Here is a 24,160-nt window from a genome sequence, read left to right on the forward strand (position 1 = left end):
ACATTTTCTTTAGAAGTAAAATGTTGACAAAATTTTCTATAGAAATAAAATATTGACAAAATGTGCTATAGATTTTTTTTTTGGCAAAATTGTGTCTAGGAATAAAATTTTGACAAAATCTTCTCTTAGAATAAAATGTTGACAACATTTTTCCAAGAATAAAATGTTGACAAAATATACTATAGAAATAAAATGTTTGCCAAATCTTATATAAAAAACATAAATTTTGATTAAACTTTCTATAGAAAAGAAAATTTTCGGTAGAAATGAAATTTTGATAAAAATAAAATTTTCCATAAAAATAAAATTTTGACTAAATTTTCTATAAAGTCAATTTTAAGTCAGTTTTCCCTTTTTAGAAGTAGCAATTTTTCCATGTTGCTTCAAGCTAAAACTATTCAAAATTTCGACACATTTGTAATTCAAGGGATATTCGTACACCAAAATAAATGTTTCTGTTAGAAGTGTTCATGAAATACTTAATTAACGTATAAAATAAAATAATAAATCTGTTTTCATAATAACTACAAAAATTTGATCAAAAGATGCAAACTAAGATTTTTTTATTATGTAAAATTTTCTTCAAATTTTGGTAGTGGCAACCGTGGATGCAACACACATTGAGAAATGAGCTTGGACTAAAACTGTTAATGTTACAAAAGGTGCAAGGGGCCACCGACGCACAGAATCGTTCGACGATCGTCCACCAAAGCTCAAGTGCCACTGATGGTAATGGTGTGGCCGATTGTCGTTTTCCGCTCGTATTCATCGTCCTGGGATCAAAATAAATACCGCATATGGTCTAAAGACATTATTAAAGCCTTGAGCAGACAAAATTTTCGGCTGCAGATATTTCAAAAGGACTCATCCTTGCTAGAGCTAGTGATAGGAGACGAGGTTTTAATTGGACTGAGCAGCAAAGCTATCTGGTATACTGGTATAGGGAGAATTCGTCGATACAATCTCAGATATATTGAGCGAGGGTGAAAAAAACCCGACTGCGGGATAGTAAAAAAAATGAATTTTGTATTAATTGGATAATTGGTTTTTGTTGGTTAACCCGTTTTCTGTATTTCAATTCCATTTCTATCTACACTGTCAATGGGTTCTTACGAAAGTCGAACTTTAAGAAGAGCCAAATTGAAAATACTGACAAATTTTTGGGAGACATCGTGGTGCAATGGTTAGTAGTACCCTCATACCAGTTTTAGTTCCGACAAAATACCAACAAATTTTTCAGCGGTAGATTATCCCCTCTCAGTAATTTTGTCGATATTTCAGCCTCTCTAAAAGGTTCCACCCTATTGTGAAACCTCGTTCGGACTGGTCTATAAAAACGAGGTCTCTTGTCATTTAACTATGTATAGAATCGGACCACACTCGTTGATAGAAGAAGAGATTTTGGTTTGATATCACAGTGGTCTGAATAGTCTAAGTGATCCTAAAATTACGGCCTCACACTAAACCGTACAAATTAGTAATGCGGGATTTACAATAGATGGCGTAGGATGCGATATACAGCATCAGACAATACTGATAACAGGTTGGCTGATAAGTCCCCGGTCTAATAAAGAAAAACACATTTTTTGTCAAAATTCGTTTTTATTATTCAACATAGTTCCCTTCAAGAGCGATACAACGATTACAACGACCTTCCAATTTTTTGATACCATTTTGGTAGTACTCCTTCGGTTTTGCCTCAAAATAGGCCTCAGTTTCGGCGATCACCTCTTCATTGCAGCCAAATTTTTTCCCTGCGAGCATCCTTTTGAGGTCTGAGAACAAGAAAAAGTCGCTGGGGGCCAGATCTGGAGAATACGGTGGGTGGGGAAGCAATTCGAAGCCCAATTCATGAATTTTTGCCATCGTTCTCAATGTCTTGTGGCACGGTGCGTTGTCTTGGTGGAACAACACTTTTTTCTTCTTCATATGGGGCCGTTTTGCCGCGATTTCGACCTTCAAACGCTTCAATAACGCCATATAATAGTCACTGTTGGTGGTTTTTCCCTTCTCAAGATAATCGATAAAAATTATTCCATGCGCATCCCAAAAAACAGAGGCCATTACTTTGCCAGAGGACTTTTGAGTCTTTCCACGCTTCGGAGACGGTTCACCGGTCGCTGTCCACTCAGCCGACTGTCGATTGGACTCAGGAGTGTAGTGATGGAGCCATGTTTCATCCATTGTCACATATCGACGGAAAAACTCGGGTGTATTACGAGTTAACAGCTGCAAACACCGCTCAGAATCATCAACTTGTTGTTTTTTTTGGTCAAATGTGAGCACGCGCGGCACCCATTTCGCACAGAGCTTCCGCATATCCAAATATTGATGAATGATATGACCAACACGTTCCTTTGATATCTTTAAGGCCTCTGCTATCTCGATCAACTTCATTTTACGGTCATTCAAAATAATTTTGTGGATTTTTTTGATGTTTTCGTCGGTAATCAACTCTTTCGGGCGTCCACTGCGTTCACAGTCCTCCGTGCTCATTTCACCACGCTTGAATTTTGCATATCAATCAATTTTTGTTGATTTCCCTGGGGCAGAGTCCGGAAACTCATTATCAAGCCAAGTTTTTGCTTCCACCGTACTTTTTCCCTTCAGAAAACTGTATTTTATCATAACACGAAATTCCTTTTTTCCCATTTTTTTCACCATAACAAAAGTTGCTTCACAAAAGACGCTCTATCTCACAAACTAATTGACTTACAGACGTTAAATTTTGACACGAATCATTTAAAGGTTGGTATTATATAAAAATAATATGCATTTAATACTAGCGACGCCATCTATGTGTCAGTCCGGGGACTTATCAGACAATTTGTTACAATACAATAAAATACAATACATTCATGTCATAACCTCATCTGTATGTGTCATTAGCCTAGAGTAAATCAAATATTTAGTTATTTTTGGGTCTCAATATTTCAAGTTTCGTGCCCCCAAAATAGCATTTGCGGGAAACTGGCCAACAGTTGCTCCAAAGTTTCACAAAAATTAAACATTTGGTTATAGATACCATCGAACTATGACCTACTTGGTGTTTCGCACCAGCAAATTGATGTTTAATTGATTTTATATATTTCTCTATTTAAGCCGATTAAAGATGTGAAATTAATTTACCTATAACGAAGGAAAATATATTGAATATACCTCATGTACTAAAAATAAAATTAAAAGGCTATACAATTTTTCGGCAAATTTTGTTAGGTGGTTTTCCATGAAACCTAATGGCCAGCTAATGGAGGACTTTCAATTGTAATTAACTAAAAAAGCAATACCAAACACATAATGAACATTGTGTTAAAATAAATCTCATGTGTCAGACCATAAAATTTAATTACTCCACACAGCAATTATAACAAAGTTTTGCGGTTAAAATAAATCAATAATGTAATAAAATAATTAATAAATGAATTCAATATTACGTTTTATGAGGCGGCTACACATATCCGAATGCATTTTTGTTGTGGTTTATCACCATTGAATTAATAATAAATAAAATATGAAATCAATAAAAATAACCAAGCCAGCATTTGTATTCCAATACCAAATGGAAGATAATTTGTAATTATTAAATCATCTAAATCCTTATTAAATTTAATTACTAATATTATAATGATGTTTATAAGATTTACATTAATTATTACATATATGTGTTAATCATATTAACCTTTGTCAAAAGTCTAGGACAATAGGCAGACGTTATAGTTTGTCGTTATGTGCCAAAAACGATATCGAGATTATAATGCATGTGGTTGTGTTTTAGAGCTGACTATCTTTGCATGTCCTCAAAACTAAGAAATTCCATTTTAACATCAGCTTAATAGTGTCCTTTTTTTTGTGTATATACGAGTACATATTTTCTTAAAGAACTTTGCATTTGGTAATTCTATGAAAATAGTAACCCTTTCGATTTTGTGGTAAACTATATTACTGTCCAAAAAAAAAAAAAAAACAATTTCTTTAGTTTTGGTTAACCACCATCGAGGTTAATAAAGTAACTAACATAAGTGACAATTAATAATACCGAGTTGACATTTGTGTAATTGCTTTGATAGATGAGATTGTTCAAATTGCTATTCCGATTGGGGCAAACGTACAATTCAATTACAATTGCCATGAAATTTATTTTCTTTGTCTCCTTGTTGACACTTGTATTAATTCTGACGATGTTAGCCACCATTAAGGCCTGCAGTTGCTTACGGGGAACGAATATTGGTGGTAAAGCATGTGCTTGCGCTGTAGGTATTAAATGTCAAAATTAGTATTATCCCATCCAGATATTAATTAACAAATGATTTTTTACAGATTAAAAAATAATCAATTCGATTATGAGAGAACTACTGATAAATTGGGAAATAATATAACAAATAATTTTAAGAAATATGGAAATCTGTTTTAATTCTATTTTAAAACAAGTAAGGAAAGTCTAAAGTCGGGCGGGGCCGACTATTTTATACCCTGCACCACTTTGTAGATCTAAATTTTCGATACCATATCACATTCGTCAAATGTGTTGGGGGCTATATATAAAGATTTGTCCCAAATACATACATTTAAGTATCACTCGATCTGGACAGAATTTAATAGACTTCTACAAAATCTATAGACTCAAAATTTAAGTCGGCTAATACACTAGGGTGGAACACAATGTTAGTAAAAACAAGTATAAACGGCCGTAAGTGCGGCCAGGCCGAATCTTATGTACCCTCCACCATGGATTGCGTAGAAACTTCTACGAAAGACTGTTATACACAATCGAATTACGAATCGATATGGACTTTTGCACGGTACGTAGGGAGCCAGAATTGAAATATGGGGGTCGCTTATATGGGGGCTATATACAATTATGAACTTGATATTGACCAATTTTTGTGTGATTGGGGATCGATTTATCTGAGGGATATATATATAACTATAGACCGATATGGACCTAGTTAGGTATGGTTGTTAACGGCCATATACTAGCACAATGTACCAAATTTCAACTGAGGATATTTACTCCTCCAAGGGGCTCCAAAACCAAATCTCGGGATCGGTTTATATGGGGGCTATATATGATTATGGGCTGATATGGACCACTTTTGACATGGTTGTTAAATATGATATACTACCACCACGTACCAAATTTCAACCAGATCAGATGAATTTTGCTTCTCCACAAGGCACCGGAGGTCAAATCTGGGGATCGGTTTTTATGGGGGCTATATATTATTATGGACTGATATGAACCAATTCATGCATGGTTGTTGGAAACCATATACTAACATCACGTACCAAATTTCAACCGAATCCGATGAATTTTGCTCTTCCAAGGGGCTCCGGAGGTCAAATCTGGTGATCGGTTTATGTGGACCAATTTTTGCATGGTCATTAGAGACCATATACTAACACCATGTACCAAATTTCAGCCGGATAGGGTGAAATTTGCTTCTCTTAGAGGCTCCGCTAGCCAAATCTGGGGATCGGTTTATATGGGGGCTATATATAATTATGGACCGATATGGACCAATTTTTGCATGGTTGTTAAATACTATATACTAACACAATGTACCAAATTTCAGCCGGAACGGATGAAATTTGCTTCTCTTAGAGGCTCCGAAAGCCAAATCGGGGGATCGCTTTATATGGGGGCTATATATAATTATGGACCGATGTGGACCAATTTTTTTTTATTAGAGACCATATACTAACACCATGTACCAAATTTCAGCCGGATCGGATAAAATTTGCTTCTCTTAGAGGGTCTGCAAGCCAAATTTGGGGGTCCGTTTATATTTGGGCTATACGTAAAAGTGGACCGATATGGCCCATTTGCAATACCATCCGACCTACATCAATAACAACTACTTGTGCCAAGTTTCAAGTCGATAGCTTGTTTCGTTCGGAAGTTAGCGTGATTTCAACAGACGGACGGACGGACGGACATGCTCAGATCGACTCAGAATTTCACCACGACCCAGAATATATATACTTTATGGGGTCTAAGAGCAATATTTCGATGTGTTACAAACGGAATGACAAAGTTAATATACCCCCCATCCTATGGTGGAGGGTATAAAAATATGAGAAACATTTAAATCTGAATCAATTTTAAAGAAACTTCGAAAAAGTTTATTTATGATTTATCGCTCGATATATATGTATTAGAAGTTTAGGAAAATTAGAGTTATTTTTACAACTTTTCGACTAAGCGGCGGCGATTTTACAAGGAAAATTTTGGTATTTTGACCATTTTTGTTGAAATCAGAAAAACATATATATGGGAGCTATATCTAAATCTGAACCGAGTTCAACCAAATTTGGCACGCATAGCAACAATGCTAATTCTACTCCGTGTGCAAAATTTCAACTAAATCGGAGTTAAAAATTGGCCTCTGTGGTCATATGAGTGTAAATCGGGCGAAAGCTATATATGGGAGATATATCTCTGGCTTCTGGGACTGTATTAGTCCATATCGGGCGAAAGATATATATGGGAGCTATATCTAAATCTGAACCGATTTCAATAAAATTTGGCACACTTGACTATAGTACTAATTGTTCTTCTTGTGTAAAATTTTAAGCAAATTAGGGTAAAACTCTGTCTTCTGGGGCCATATAAGTCCATATCGGGCGAAATATATATATATGGGAGCTATATCAAAATCTGAACCGATTTCTTCCAAAATCAATAGGGATCTATTCTGAGCCAAAACACATACTTGTGCCAAATTTGAAGTCGATTGGACTAAAACTGCGACCTAGACTTTGATTACAAAAATGTGTTCACGGAGAGACGGACATCGCTATATCGACTCAGGAGCCCACCCTGAGCATTTTTGCCAAAGACACCATGTGTCTATCTCGTCTCCTTTTGGGTGTTGCAAACATATGTATTAACTTATAATACCCTGTTCCACAGAGTGGCGCAGGGTATAAACACTCAACTTTTGAGAGGGAAAAGAATTAAATGATGATTTCTCTCAGTTATCTATTGTCCAAAAACAACAACAACGAACACTACTTTATTCGTACACGGACGAAAAAGACTGTTTTTCATATGTTTGGGTGTAAAAATTATATGTTTTGAACTCAAATTTGTTAACATAATATTTTTAAATGCAAGCATATAAGGTTCATAAACTAGCATAACATATGTTAGGGACGTATATGTTATAACACATTATGGTTGCGACATAAAATGTTTGTAAATATAATATGCTTAGATGTGAACATATATTAATTTAGAAATTCCCCAAAAACATATATGTGTTTAGAAAGAGAGACCTAGAGAGTATGCTGTAAGTAAAATAATGGCAGTAACCAATTGACGCCTTAAAAATATATCCACACAAAGAAAATTTCATAAAAAAAATTTTCTATCAGTGTATGCCCTAAGGTGAAACATAACATGTTTGAACAATGCAAACAATATTTTGTTTGGACCAATTCTGAAAATATATATGCTTGAAGCAAAATGTGTGTTGGGGTATATGTTACAGACGCGATTTTTTTGAGGGTGTAGAATCCGCCGCTGGAATTTCTTGCACATCTATAGGCTTTCCGATTGTACTTTTTGGCAAGGAAAACGTAATGGTCTAGGGTACTTCTTACCTACAGTTTACGACATTTATCCTTATCATAAAAGTATTACAAATAAAGTAAAATTGCCAGCTAATTTAATAGACGTTGAAGGTCTACACCCTTAATACAATTGCTTCAAGCATATATATTTTCAAACAAAAACGTATTTGTGCAGTGCAAACATACTATGTTTCACACTAACCATATCTTTTTTAAGGCACAAATAGATAATTCCAGTTTCTAAACATTTGTTTGTTTGCAGCAAAATGTAAACTTTCTTGTAAATATACTTCTCTTTGTCGCTATCCGTTGTTTTCTCCGAATACGTAATGGGATAATCAATTGAATAATATTTAAATATTTAATATTTAAATTGAATAATATTTCTATCGAAAAAATATGTTGACAACATTTTCTATAGAAATAAAATTTTGGCAAAGTTTTTATAGAAATAAAATTTTGACAAAATTTTCTATAGAAATAAAATTTTTACAAAATTTTCTATAAAAATAAAATTTTGACAAAATTTTCTCTTGTAATAAAATTTTGACAAAATTTTCTCTTGTAATAAAATTTTGACAAAATTTTCTCTTGTAATAAAATTTTGCCTAATTTTCTCTAGGAATAAAATTTTGCCAAATTTTCTATAGAAATAAAATTTTGACAAACTTTTCTCTAGAAATAAAATTTTGACAAAATTTTCTATGGAAATAAAACTTTGACAAAATTTTCTATAGAAATAAAATTTTGACAAAATTTGCTATAGAAATAAATTTTTTTTCTATAAAAATAAAATTTTGACAAAATTTTCTATAGAAATAAAATTTTGACAAAATTTTCTATAGAAATAAAATTTTGTTGTCGTTTTTTTATTTCAGCTTAAAACCATACATTGACTAAACTACAAGAGTAGCTTAACCAACAGAGGAAAAGAATGTTTGTCAAATTTATTTGGGCAAAGCCCTATAGACTGCAAGATGGTTGGATGGACGCACGTTTCGGAATTACCACATTCCTCATCAGCATCCTCTACTTGCAGCAAAACTATCAACCAATTATCAGAATAAATTCAGGCAGTTTATTAAACCCAACAAAAACCACACTTGAACCCTCCGAAAAAAGGTTTTACATTGATAGCCGGCTTATGCCAAATAAATTCGAAACAAACATATCTCTTTTCCTATGCCACTGTCAAATCATCGATTTGAATTCACATGGCTGGGTTTATTTTGAGCGTGCCTCCTCTTCTTTTTCCATTTGTTTTGTTTTGTTATTGTTGGTTTTGTTCTTTAAGCATTGTTGTCGTTTTTTTATTTCAGCTTAAAACCATACATTGACTAAACTACAAGAGTAGCTTAACCAACAGAGGAAAAGAATGTTTGTCAAATTTATTTGGGCAAAGCCCTATAGACTGCAAGATGGTTGGATGGACGCACGTTTCGGAATTACCACATTCCTCATCAGCATCCTCTACTTGCAGCAAAACTATCAACCAATTATCAGAATAAATTCAGGCAGTTTATTAAACCCAACAAAAACCACACTTGAACCCTCCGAAAAAAGGTTTTACATTGATAGCCGGCTTATGCCAAATAAATTCGAAACAAACATATCTCTTTTCCTATGCCACTGTCAAATCATCGATTTGAATTCACATGGCTGGGTTTATTTTGAGCGTGCCTCCTCTTCTTTTTCCATTTGTTTTGTTTTGTTATTGTTGGTTTTGTTCTTTAAGCATTGTTGTCGTTTTTTTATTTCAGCTTAAAACCATACATTGACTAAACTACAAGAGTAGCTTAACCAACAGAGGAAAAGAATGTTTGTCAAATTTATTTGGGCAAAGCCCTATAGACTGCAAGATGGTTGGATGGACGCACGTTTCGGAATTACCACATTCCTCATCAGCATCCTCTACTTGCAGCAAAACTATCAACCAATTATCAGAATAAATTCAGGCAGTTTATTAAACCCAACAAAAACCACACTTGAACCCTCCGAAAAAAGGTTTTACATTGATAGCCGGCTTATGCCAAATAAATTCGAAACAAACATATCTCTTTTCCTATGCCACTGTCAAATCATCGATTTGAATTCACATGGCTGGGTTTATTTTGAGCGTGCCTCCTCTTCTTTTTCCATTTGTTTTGTTTTGTTATTGTTGGTTTTGTTCTTTAAGCATTGTTGTCGTTTTTTTATTTCAGCTTAAAACCATACATTGACTAAACTACAAGAGTAGCTTAACCAACAGAGGAAAAGAATGTTTGTCAAATTTATTTGGGCAAAGCCCTATAGACTGCAAGATGGTTGGATGGACGCACGTTTCGGAATTACCACATTCCTCATCAGCATCCTCTACTTGCAGCAAAACTATCAACCAATTATCAGAATAAATTCAGGCAGTTTATTAAACCCAACAAAAACCACACTTGAACCCTCCGAAAATTTTGACAAAATTTGCTATAGAAATAAAATTTTGTAAAAATTATATTTTGACAAAATTTTCTATAGAAATAAAATTTTGACAAAATTTTCTATAGAAATAAAATTTTCACAAACTTTTCTCTAGAAATAAAATTTTCACACACTTTTCTCTACACACAAAAAAATATTTTTCTGATTCAATCACGAAATTAATTGATCCAATTAATTTTTTAATTGAAATGTCTTCAATCACGAAAATGATAGTATCAATAACAGTTTTAATTGGGCATAGAAAAAATCCTTGATTAAAAAATTAATTGATGTCATTAGCAATTTTCAATTAATTTTTTAATTGATTCAATTAAAAATTTAATTGATTTTGAGTGCAAACCCCAATTAATTTTTTATTTAAAAAGGTAACTATTTTCAACTACTTTCTGAATTGGCTTAGAGTTTTTATTTTGATTAAGAAATGTTCATCACTTTTTTTTAACTGACTTAGTCTTCTGAATTTGATTAAAAAGTTAATTCTATCAATTAATTTTTTAATTAAAAATTTTAAAAATTTCAATCATTGACTTAATTAACCTAATGTTTCTATCTTGATTAAAAAGTTAATTGTATCAATTAATTTATTAATTGAAAAAACATTCAACTTCAATTAACTTTTTAATTGGAAATATTCTGGTGATATTTTTTTCTGTGTAGAAATAAAATTTTGACAAAATTTTCTATGGAAATAAAAAGTTGACAAAATTTTCTATAGAAATAAAATTTTGACAAAATTTGCTATAGAAATAAAATTTTGATCAAATTTTGTAGAAATTATATTTTGACAAAATTTTCTATAGAAATAAAATTTTGACAAAATTTTCTATAGAAATAAAATTTTAACAAAATTTTCAATAGAAATAAAAGTTTAACAAAATTTTCGATAGAAATAAAATTTTCACAAACCTTTCTCTAGAAATAAAATTTTGACAACATTTTCTATAGAGATAAAAGTTTTACAAAATTTTCTCAAGAAATAAAATTTTTTTCTATAAAAATAAAATTTTGACAAAATTTTCTGTAGAAATAAAATTTTTAAAAAAATATTCTATAGAAATAAAATTTTGACAAAACTTGCTATAGAAATAAAATTTTGACAACATTTTCTATAGTAATAAAATTTTTACAAAATTTTCTCTAGAAATAATATGTTGACAAAATTTTCTATAGAAATAAAATTTTCACAAACTTTTCTCTAGAAATAAAATTTTGACAAAATTTTCAATGGAAATAAAACTTTGCCAAAATTTTCTATAGAAATAAAATTTTGACAAAATTTGCTATAGAAATAAAATTTTGTAGAAATTATATTTTGACAAAATTTTCTATAGCAATAAAATTTTGACAAAATTTTCTATAGAAATAAAATTTTGACAAAATTTTCTATAGAAATAAAATTGTGACAAAATGTTCTATAGAAATAAAATTTTGACAAAATTTTCTATAGAAATAAAATTTTGACAAAATTTTCTATAGAAATAAAATTTCAACAAAATTTTCTATAGAAATAAAATTTTGACAAAATTTTCTATAGAATTGAAATTTTGACCAAATTTTCTAATAAAATTTTGACAAAATTTTTTAAAAAAATTTTGACAAAATTTTCTATAGAAATAAAATTTTGACAAAATTTTCTATAGAAATAAAATTTTAACAAAATTTTCTACAGAAATAAAATTTTCACAAACTTTTCTCTAGAAATAAAATTTTGACAAAATTTTCTATAGAAATAAAATTTTGACAAAATTTTCTATAGAAATAAAATTCTGACAAAATTTTCTATAGAAAAATTTTCTATACACACAAAAAATTTTTTTTTTGATTTCAATCACGAAAATCGCGGATTCAATCATTTTTTTAATTGAAATGTCTTCAATCACGAAAATGATAGTATCAATCACCCATTTTGATTGAAAACCAACACGATTTTTAATTAAAAATTTAATTGACTTTTGTCACGGAATCAATTAATTGTGTGATTGAATCAATTAAAAACGTGATTGATTTTTAACATAAAATTCAATCACAGTTTTAATTGAATCAATTAAAATTTTAATTAATTTCGCGACAAAAATCAATCAACTATTTGATTCATTCAATTAAATAATTAATTGAAATTGGCTATAAATTTCGATCAAAAAATGTATATATTGCGACCCCAAAATCGTATTTAGTTTTTTTTTTCTTTTGAAATATAAGAAAATATGTGTTTCTTATAAAACATATTTTGTTCTAACATAACTTACAGTTGTATTTGTAAGTTATGTTAGAACAACTATCAATAACAACTATAGGGTGAAAAAATAAATTATATAAATCTTCCTTATAATAATAACCATGTTAGCATGTTCCTTCTAATATGTAGATGCGCCTAGATTTCCAATAAATCAGCAGCCTGTAAGCTAAATTAGTTTTTCTGAAAGAAAACAGAATAATTCGAATTTAATTTTGTTCAATTAAAAGTTAATTTTGTTAAACATTACCTGCATAGAATATGAAGTTCAATTCTTAGTTCCAGGTTGCAGTTGTAGTCTTTTAGCATAAAAAGGTGTATTAAGGAGTTCGGTAATTTAATTTTAGTAACAATTCCTTTCCAAAATTTCCACACATTAAAATCGTCTATTAAAATTTGAACCAATCAAAGACAAAAATAATGGGAAAGCAATGTAATATTTGGTATTATATTGAAGATACTTTGCAAATTCTGGAAATAGAAAAAAATATAAATGGAAAATACATATTTTTATTATTTTCGGATATTTTTCATATTTTTAAATCCAATAGAAAGAACTTTTTACCATTACATAATTCAGCTCATTAGTTTATATACCAAATATACTGCTCTCTACTTGGGTTCAAACTGAAAAAGGCAGGTAAAACAAAAATGCAATTTAATGCCAACGCTACTTCGCAACTTCAAGGTGAATCTTCCAACAAACCCATACCGCTCTTGGTTTTAAGAAAACTAGGAGTGAAAAAAATTTATAATTTTAAAAGATCAATACGGTACCCACTTTTTTGTTGCAAACATATTCTTACACATTTGATAAAATGATGGAGTTATGGGATTGATTGGTCAATTTCACGAAATAAAATTGGTCACTAAAAGAAATGAATAGAAAATATATTACTTTAGTCCGTTTAATGTAAACAGGCTTCAATGGACAACGGTATTCACATTTTACAATTTCTTACCTTCAATAAACGTAGATTGTTTTCCATGTTTACAATACCACAAAACACAAACACAGGTAATTTCAAATGCGTTCTGTCACATATTTTTTTCAAACCTTTACCACGTGGCCGTTTGTTGTTGCACACTTTATTTATTTCAACCCTTTGCTCTGATTTGTTGTTGCGTTCAAAATATTTATGCACACATTTTGAATGCAGCAGACAGAATGTCGCCAATCATGTTTTTCAATTTACGCGAAAAACAAAAACCCAACCGTTCGTTACGAGTTACTTCCACAAACTGATCTCTCCATCATACATTGTTCAATAAATACCCATTCTCTTGTTCTCTTTTCGCTCTTTCCATTGCTCAAAATTCTTCAGTTTCAATCACAAAGATGATTGGATCAATCACATGTGTAATTGGAAACGGAAAAAATTTCAATCAGGTTTGTAATTGAAAATTATTTCCGAATTGATTAACAAATTGATTGAATCAATTAACATTTTAATTGGAAACGTAACAAATATCAATCATTTTTTTAATTGGTTTTTATTCGGATTTGATTAAATAATTAATTGAATCAATTAACATATTAATTGAATCCGTTTCCAAATTCAATTAAGTGCTTAATTGAAAAAATTTTGGTGATAATTTTTTGTGTGTAGAAATAAAATTTTGACAATTTTCTATAGAAATAAAATTTTGACAAAATTTTCTATAGAAAAAACTTTTGACTAAAACGAATTTCTCTGATACAAAGCTGTTTCTTTGTCCAAAATGAAGTCGTTTTGTCCTTATAGTTAAGTGATTCGACTTAAAAAAATTGATTAATTATATAGTCTATAGCTGTGTTGACTTTTGCATCTTGACTACACCGAAAATCAATTTTTGTTACACTTAAAAGTTTTCTGTAACAACAATTTATTGTAAGTTTAAAAATTATAATATTATTTTGTGTGTACAAGATAGTAAAATATTTCTTAACCTAATTATAGCTAAGTGTTTGCTGTTATTTCCATGTGTCGCAGAAGCCTCATAGGGGTTTTTCCTCTATTGATTATGTCAACGTTTTATCTGTCTTAATTAATAAGATAAATTTGAAATATGTAGCGAAATATCTGTCACCATATTGAATATGATTATTGCCAATTATCATGTGTCCATATTGTAATGTAAGAACCTATAGTTGTTCTTTTATTGACTCAAGAAGTTTACAAACCTAATCATCTATGCTAACTTTATTGATTGATTAAGTTAATTTGCTTGTCATCACCTATAAATGTTATAGTAAAATTTTCTTATCTTTTCTTTTTTTTGCAGGTAAATTCAATCAATTATATACTAAGAAATATGATGTCTATTTTTAATGGTTTGCGTAAGTGTATTGTCATGAAAGGATATAAGAGCCAATGTTAAAATGATTGATTATTAAAAAGGAAACGTGAGACTGATAAACTATCTGTGTAATAAGGGTATACCTTTAAAGATTTTGCAATTAATATCTAATACATAAAAAATAAGAATTTAACATAATATTAAACAAATAGATTTTTTCGTAAAAGTATTATGAATTATTGATATTAGATATCATCGAAAAAAACTGTATTAAATAAATCATTAATTTAAGAGAGGATTTTCTTATATCTAATTAATAAAAAATTTCCTCTATTATTTTATTTGTAATTGTTCTCAGGCCATTTCTTTTATTTTTGTTTAATCAAGAAGTTAATTTTATTTCTATGTAATTTATTTGAAATCCCAGCACAATTAGATTTAGTGGCATTGCCTCTTTCGTTGTTGTGAATGTAGTTTAGTCACAAAATAATGGGAATAATTTTTTAATAAAAAAAATAATAACAAAAAAAATACAAAAAGATTGATAAATTAACTAGAATAGAAAATTGCACACCAAAAAATTATTTTTTGTCTTCAGTCACGAAATTAATTGATCGAATTAATTTTTAATAGCACACCCCAAAAATTTTTTTTGTCTTCAGTCACGAAATTAATTGATCGAATTAATTTTTAATTGAAATGAACATTGAAATCACAGAAATGATAGAGCAATTAAAATATTAATTGAAAGTCAATTAAAAAATTAATTGATACAATTTATTGTCGGTATAGATATTTGTTTGAATTAAAAAAATTGTTGAATCACTTAAATTTTTAATTGAATATTTTTTAAAATATTTTTTAGCAATGCTAATTGTTCTAAAAGAAATATCTATTGTAGCTTCAATAAATATTCATTTTCAACTAAAATGAATGCACTCAAAAATAGTAAACCCCTACAAAAAAAATCTGATTCAATCGCGAAATTAATTGATCCAATTAATATTTTAATTGAAATGTCTTCAATCACAGAAATGGTAATATCAAGTAAAAAATTAATTGAAAGTCAAATAAAAAATTAAATGATACTATTAATTTTTGTGATTGATTTTTGTTTCAATTAAAAAATTATTTGAATCTATTAAAATTTTAATTGAATATTTTTTAAAACTCAATTAAGACTTTAATTCGAAATATTTTTGTGATTTTTTTTCGTGCATGTAGGTGAATGAAAATATAGTTTAATTTTAGAAATCTTTTAGTAAACTATATTACAAACGCCGATATGACAAAAATCAGTTAATATTTTTCCACAAATTAAGGAAAATTTATTAAACACATAGTTCTGTTTTTTTCGCAATTGTTAAAGAAAATTTCGTATTTTAGTACTGTATCAGTATCAGGCTAAAATGAAAAATAATATGAAAATTTCGTATTTTGAAGGAAAAATTGGATATGGAAATTGAAAAACAAATTGGTAAAATTTAATTTTAGGAAATTGTGAACTACATATTTTGTGGGAAATGCGTAAATCTTTATGTTTTCTCATATTGAAAACATAAAGTTTTACCCATGAACTAGAGCAGAGTCAACTAAATTTTTTATTTATTTTTTTTTTAATTAACAAGATGAGTTACTTAATATTCCAAATTATTTTTTTTTCAATTTTATTTTATTTTTTATTAGTTAGTTTAGTTAGTTTTAGTTAAAAAAATGAAATTTTTATTTCGAACGTATTTCAAATTTAAACTATTTTTTTAATAAATGTTGATGTTATTTCCTATTTGTATTTATATATATTTTTATTTTACATATAAATTTATATTTTCTTAAATTATTTATTTGATTAAACAAGTATTTTTTATTTTCTTTTTTATTTTGTAAATTTTTATTTTATAATTTTATATTTTCTTCATTTTATTTTTTTTTTATTTAGAACCCCCTCATTGGTAGATTCATTAATCAAGGAAACTTCGTAAGTAATACTGCTAGATTTATCATAATTTTTTAAGTTATTTGCAATTTCATTAAACCATTTAAAATAAATATTCATAGTAACAACTAATCCCTTTTCTGACTTAAGTAAGAAAGGATTTAGTAAAAGACACCTTGAGACAATAAAAATGGGTTAAATAAAAAGAAAACTTAGTTGAAACTGTTGAGGCTTTGCAGCATATACTGTATTGATTTTTCTGGTTAGTTTTCTTGTTTTTGTGTCGTTAACATTGAATATTTAATTTGCTGGCAAAAAATTCGGGTATTAGAGGGTTAATCACGAAATTAATTGATCCAATTGTTGAAGTATTTTCAATCACAAAAATGATCCCAGCAGCGGAATCTAGATGCCTTTTCACACTGCCATTATAAGTGCTTCTCGAAGATCCGATAGTCATGCACGTTTCGCTTCTACAAGCAGGCAATTTTACATGCCTCAAAGAGAGCATTTTTACACATACGCAAAATGTTGCTGCGCATGCTATTAATAATATCAAAACATATTCAAATGCTTAAAATGTATATCCTATAATTGCATTAGAAAAAGCTTACTTTTTTATTAATGTATTAAAAATTGTATATAAAAAGTTTGGTCCATATGTTCTTAGCAAGTAAACAATTAAAATGTCCCTAGGTTAGATTAGGTGGCAGCCAGATGTATCAGGCTCACTTAGACTATTCAGTCCATTGTGATACCACATTGGTGAACTTCTCTCTTATTCCATGTTAAGCTCACTGACAAGGGACCTCCTTTTTATAGCCGAGTCCGAACGGCGTTCCACATTGCAGTGAAACCACTTAGAGAAGTTTTGAGACCCTCAGAAATGTCACCGGCATTACTGAGGTGGGATAATCGACCGCTGGAAAACTTTTTGGTGTTCGGTCGAAGCAGGAATCGAACCCAAGATTTTGTGTATGCAAGAGGGGCATGGGTCTTAGGTTAGGTGGCAGCCCGATGTATCAGTATCAGGCTCACTTAGACTATTCAGTCCATTGTGATACCACTTTGGTGAACTTCTCTCTTATCACTGAGTGCTGCCCGATTCCATGTTAAGCCCAATGACAACGCACCTCCTTTTTATAGCCGAGTCCGAACGGCGTTCCACATTGCAGTGAAACCACTTCGAGAAGTTTTGAAACCTCCAGAAATGTCACCAGCATTACTGAGATGGGATAATCCACCGCTGAAAAACTTTTTGGTGTTCGGTCGAAGCAGGAATCGAACTCACGACCTTGTGTATGCAAGGCGGGCATGCTAACCATTGCACCACGGTGGCTCCCTAAAACCCCATAAAGTATATATATTCTGGGTCGTGGTGAAATTCTGAGTCGATCTATGCATGTCCGTCCGTCTGTTGAAATCACGCTAACTTTCGAACGAAACAAGCTATCGACTTGGCACAAGTAGTTGTTACTGATGTAGATCGCATGGTATAGAAAATAGGCCATATCGGTCCACTTTTACGTATAACCACCATATAAACCGATCCCCAGATTTGGCTTGCGGAGCCTCTACGAGAAGAAAATTTCATCCGATCCGACTGAAATTTGGTACATGGTGCTAGTATATGATCTCTAACAACCATGCAAAAATGGGTCCACATCGGTCCATAATTATATATAGCCCCCATATAAACCGATCCCCGGATGTGGCTTGCAAAGCCTCTAAAAGAAGCGCATTTCATCCGATCCGGCTGAAATTTGGTATATGGTGTTAGTATATGGTCTGTAACAACCATGCAAAAATTGGTCCACATTGGTCCATAAGTATATATAGCCCCCATATAAACCGATCCCCAGATTTGACCTCCGAAGCCTCGTGGAACAGCAAAATTCATCCGATTCGGTTGAAATTTGGTACGAGGTATTAGTATATTGTCTCTAACAACCGTGCAGGAATTGGTCCATATCGGTCTATAAATATATATAGCTCCCATATAAACCGATCCCCAGATTTGACCTCCGGTGCCTTTTGGAGAAGCATAATTCATCCTATCTGATTGAAATTTAGTACGTGGTGTTAGTATATGGTCTCTAACAACCATGCAGGTATTGATACATATCGGTCTATAGTTATATATAGCCGATCCCCAATCACACAAAAATTGGGCCATATCGGTTCATATTCATGGTTGCCACTCGAGCCAAAATAATCTACCAACATTTTGTTTCTATAGAAAATTTTGTCAAAATTTTATTAATATAGAAAATTTTGTCAAAATTTTTTTAATAAAATTTTGTCAAAATTTTATTTGTATAGAAAATTTTGTCAAAGTTTTATTTCTATAGAAAATTTTGTCAAAATTTTATTTCTATAGAAAAAGATTTTGCCAAAATTTTATTTCTATAGAAAATTTTGTCAAAATTTTATTCCTATAGAAAATTTTGTCAAAATTTTATTGCCATAGAAAATTTTGTCAACATTTTATTTCTATAGAAAATTTTGTCAAAATTTTATTTCTATAGAAAATTTTGTCAAAATTTTATTTCTATAGAAAATTTTGTCAAAATTGTATTGCCATAGAAAATGTTGTCAAAATTTTATTGCCATAGAAAATTTTGTCAAAATTTTATTGCCATAGAAAATTTTGTCAAAATTTATTTCTATAGAAAATTTTGTCAACATTTTATTTCGATAGAAAATTTTGTCAAAATTTTATTTCTATAGAAAATGTTGTTAAAATTTTATTTCTATAGAAAATTTTGTCAAAATTTTATTTCTATAGAAAATTTTGTCGAACTGAATTATATACGTATTTAATTGGTCTTTTTTAATTTAGTATATAACACATATGGACTTACTTACAATTTAGAAGACGGTGTTAGGAGGTTTTAAGATACCTTGCCATCGGCAAGCTTTACCGCAACACAAGTAATTCGATTGTGGATGGCAGTGTGTAGAAGGAGTTTCTACACAATCCCTGGTAGAGGGTACATAAGCTTCGGCCTGGCCGAACTTACGGCCGTATATACTTGTTTGTATTGCGTTACTCATGGCGTATGAGTATTATTAATTTATGACTTTTTTCAATGTTATTAAAATAATTTGAGATCCCTTAAAAATTGTAATGAAATCCAAATGTGTTATTAAGGAATATACATTTATTTTTATGGCTATCTAAGTATTTTGATTGAAATATCATATTTAACATTTATATTTTACATTAGTTTTGAGAATATAAATATTAAATATCAAATAGGGTTAGATGCTTTTCCCCCCATTGATTTTATATTTTCTAGTATTTGTAATAATTTTTGTATTATCATACTTTCATACTACATTTAATTTCCGTACTCTTCAATTTAAATGTAAACAAAAGTTGACAAAATATTCAATATACAATATTTTTATGTCGTCCCTCGTGGCGTATGAGTATTATTAATTTATGACGTTTTTCAATTATATTAAAAAAAAAAACTTGAAATTCTCAGAATTTATTAATGAAATTTAAATGTGTTAGTAAAGAATACAAATTTATTTATGTATTTTTTTTAAATACACTGAGAAAACACCATCGATAAACACTGGTTCTTCATGGAGCTTAGGTTAGGTTGGTACCAGAGGTGGTGAACTTCTCTCTTATCAATAAGTGCTGCTCAATTCTATGTTAAGCTCATTTACAAGGCGAGTCCGAACGGCTTTTCACACTACGGTACACTTACACAATTATCACATTTTTATAGAATGAATTAATTTTTAAATAAACAAATTCGCCATATATCAATTGGGATTTCAAAAATTGTTTGGGCCCTCCGATAAAGCCAATTTAAAAGACATAAATTCTAATAACCAATATTTAAATGTGTGTGTGTGAGCTGTAAGTAGCCTCTAGCGTATATTACTTCCTTTTTGGGACACGCCTAAGTTTTGAATAAACAATTAATTAATATTCTCTTTTGTCTCTCCAAAGTCATAAATCATCTTTTTGTTGACATTTTAAAAAATGCTCAAACGATTTTTGCATGTCCTCGCTCTCTGCTCATTTATATTAAAAGATAAATAATTTATGGCCCATTTTGTACCAGCAAGCAAGATTTTTTTTTTTATTTCGCCAAAACGAAATGTATGGAAACCATAAACCAATAAATTAATGACTTCTTGGATAAAAAGGGCATTTGCAAACACGTTAGTCTCCATCCGCACAAAAATCAAAAATGTTGTCCTTTCAGTTATTTGGTAGTGGTGTGGTGGCCAACATTAATAAATTAAAATTATAAATATTGTTAATTTTGTTTCCTTGCGGTTGGTTTTTCTACTATATGGACGACTACTGTATTTTTTCATTAGTCTTGGTCCTTTGGCCAGGAGAGACAAGCTAGTAAGTTACTTAATTACCTCTCCTCCATGTTGAAAGGGCTCTGCCCACTCTATGTCCCATTTTCAGGGTAAATCTTAAGGCACTTGTGGGACTGGCAGCAGCAAGTGGCTGTTTGCGTTTTATAATGGCCTAGCCATCTGATTTTACATGCAAGTGGCTTGTTAATAGTTTCATTATTTTTCTACTTTACACCCTTGCCACCGTACCATTCGATATCCTCCAGTCTTATGGCGATAAGTCTCCCTTTCTTGTGATGGCAAGGCGCGTGGCAATGAAACCCAACCGCAGATATCGAGCAAACTAAATTATGCATTTAATATAAAAAACCACAACAGACAAAACTCCATCATTGTAAGGTATAGTGTCGTGGAAGGCAATAATGTGGGAGGATAAATTAAGAGGTTTAAGTTTTCTATTAAATAAACACTAACTTAACTTAGAGCGAAAGTAAAGTATGGCCCTTGTAAAAAAAAAACGGAATAAAAAATAATATCATACACTGGATAGTAATTTTATGATTGCAAAGTAAACTAATGAAAGTAGGACAATATAAAATTATTATTATAATTTCTGGAAAATATTAAATTAGAGGGAAAACCCATCAAATAGGGTTAAATAATTGTTATGTTCTTAAAACTAATGAAAAATGTAAATGTTAAGTAACCAATATAATACTTTTCTCAGTGTATTTAAACAAATTTTAATATATAATCATACAAATACGTTTGTATTCTTTAATAAACAGTTTGATTTGTATTATAATCTTTTATGAATTTCAAGTTATTTTAATATCATTGAAAAAAGTCATAAATTAATAATACTCATACGCCACGAGAGACGAAATAAAAAATTCGTGTATAATGAAGATATTACCAACTTTTTTTATACATTTTAAATAAATTTAAATTAAATAATTAAATTTAAATTAAATAAAATAATGATATTAAATTTAGTACGTTTTGAAATAAATTCTACAGTGAGCAAAAAGTGTGGTGAATTTGTTTGTAAAATGAAGGATCTGTACATATTTTTCGAATTCAATCTTATTGCCAATAAAATATACAAAAAATATGATACACTAAATAGTATTTTTATTATTTCAAATAAATTATCATAATAAAGTTTTAATAATAATTTTATATGATACCATAAAATTTATTATTAAAAATACTTAAAAATATAGAATTAATGGGGAAAAGCATGAAGTGGGATTAAATAATATAATTGTTATATCCTCGAATCTAATGAAATATATAAATGTTAAATAACCCGTATGATATTTTTCTCAGCCATATTTCAACCAAAACACATTTGAATTTCATTACAATTTCTAAGGGATCTCAAGTTATTTTAATATCATTGGAAAAAGTCGTAAATTAATAATACTCACCACTAGGGACGCAATAAAAAATATTATATAATGATTATATGTCCATATTTTTATACATTTAAATTGAATTTGTTGTTAAATTAAACAATGTTAGTAAAAGTAATCGTCGTGATAAAATAAACTTTTGCGAATGCTTTCCAATCCTCGAAACAGGCCAAATGGTCCAATTTATGTTATCTATCTGTGATTTTCCTTCATCTTCTCAATTGGCTTAAAACGGCTTTCCCGGAGTTATGTCTTTAGTCTTTGGAGTAACCATGAGTCCAACCTGTCGAATACGAGACGATTGAACTTTTCGCAAAGTGCTCACCAAGGGCGTGTATATTATTTTCTTTATTTATTTATTTAATGCAATATAATATTTTAAAACATATATAAGTTATCGTTATAATATAAATAAATATATAACAATCTCTAAATTCATCTCAATAATTATATAACTATAAAAGAAAATCTATGTTAGTTAATAAATAACTCCTAATTTCATTCTTAAAAGATGAAATAACAGATATCTCTTTTAGATTCTCTGGTGAGTTATTGTATTCTCTTGGTCCATCATACGTTAATTGTTGTTTTGTCAAATCAATACGACATTTAGATAAGCATACATTATTAGCTTGTCTCGTATTTCTCCCTGTTCTGGAGAAATTGGGAACAAATCGTATAGCTCTGGAATTTATACACCGTATGGATTTTAATACGTACATCATTAGTTGCTGTTTGTATAATCCACGAATTTGCAAAATGTTTTATATTCTACAAAAGCGTGGTTGAGTAGCGAAATTAGAGGGTGTATATTAAATTCACGGAAACACGTTGTCCTTTCTCATTTTTTTTAAGAAATAAGGACCAATGTTTCCACCTGCGCATAGATTGCACCAAACAGTACATTTATCGCAATGCATAGGTAATTCTTGAACAGCACACAGAAAAAATGTCACCAAAATATTTCCAATTAAAAAGTTGTTTGAAGTTGAAAATTTTTATCAATTAATAAATTAATTGATAAAATTAACTTTTTAATAAAGATTGAAACATTAAGTTAATTAAGCCGATGATTGAAAAATAATTTATACTATTAACTTTTTAATCAATCTCGAAAGACTAAGTCCGTAAAAAAAGTGATGCATTTTTTTTTTTAATTTATAATTAAAATTTATTTCAAGCAATCAATCTGTTATTCAGACTAAAAATAAAAAGTCAATTAAGAAAGTAATTGATAATAGTTATGTTTCTAATTAAAAAATTTATTGAGTTTTGCAATCAACATCAATTAAATTTTTAATTCAACCAATTAAAAAATCAATTGAAATTTGCTCATGGAATCAATTATTTTTTAGTCAAGTACTTTTATGTTCAATTAAAACTGTGATTGATACTATCATTTTTGTGATTGAAGACACTTCAATTAAAAAATAAATTTCATCAATTAATTTCGTGATTGAATCAGAAGAGGAAAATACATCTTTCATCTTATTTAAACTGATTTGCCAGACAATTTTTTGAGAATGCTTTCGAATCATGGAAAAGTAAATTCATCATTCTTTCCTCTTCGTTGAAAATCGATTTTGGTCAGACTAAAACATCGATTATGATTAACATAAAAGTTCGACTAATCGATTTGAATCGATTTTGAAAGAATTCAAATGTCCATTGGTCGAATTTGATGGAGTGGATTTTTCGACTTTTTGTTTACAACACGTCGATTACTCGACATTTGGCTTTTGTATCCCCATTCCAATTACACACAAATTACATTATTGTACTTCGTACAAATTTTTTATAGAAAATTTTGTCAACATTTTTTTTCTTTAGAAAATTGTGTCAATTTTTTTTCTATAGAAAATTTTATCAATTTTTTTTTCTATAGAAAATTTACATTTTTCTAAAAAAAAA

General features: G+C 29.7%; 1 protein-coding gene and 1 long non-coding RNA gene across 19 annotated transcripts in view; both read left to right on the plus strand.

Moving 5' to 3' along the window:
* The window catches only part of Sap47 (Synapse-associated protein 47kD), a 299,408-nt gene that overhangs the window by 170,914 nt on the left and 104,334 nt on the right, over positions 1 to 24,160 (plus strand). For 13 of the 17 annotated variants that reach the window (XR_012717945.1, XR_012717944.1, XM_075290558.1 and 10 more), the window contains exon 3: positions 16,497 to 16,535. The exons of the other annotated variants lie outside the window; for them this stretch is intronic. Coding sequence is in view for 11 of the 13 variants with exons in the window: in XM_075290558.1 (XP_075146673.1) it covers positions 16,497 to 16,535 (39 nt within the window). In the remaining 2 variants the exon portion in view is untranslated. The remainder of the gene's footprint in view (positions 1 to 16,496; positions 16,536 to 24,160) is intronic. 17 annotated transcript variants of the gene reach the window in all.
* Positions 4,100 to 4,353, plus strand: LOC142221053 (uncharacterized). 2 transcript variants are annotated; one of them, XR_012717946.1, is made up of 2 exons: positions 4,100 to 4,254; positions 4,318 to 4,353. It is a non-coding gene; the product is annotated as an uncharacterized LOC142221053 (long non-coding RNA). The 2 variants fall into 2 exon arrangements; XR_012717947.1 differs by having other exon boundaries at positions 4,100 to 4,250.

The sequence above is a fragment of the Haematobia irritans genome, chromosome 1, assembly GCF_050003625.1.
Source record: "Haematobia irritans isolate KBUSLIRL chromosome 1, ASM5000362v1, whole genome shotgun sequence".
Classification (NCBI taxonomy): Eukaryota; Metazoa; Arthropoda; class Insecta; order Diptera; family Muscidae; genus Haematobia; species Haematobia irritans.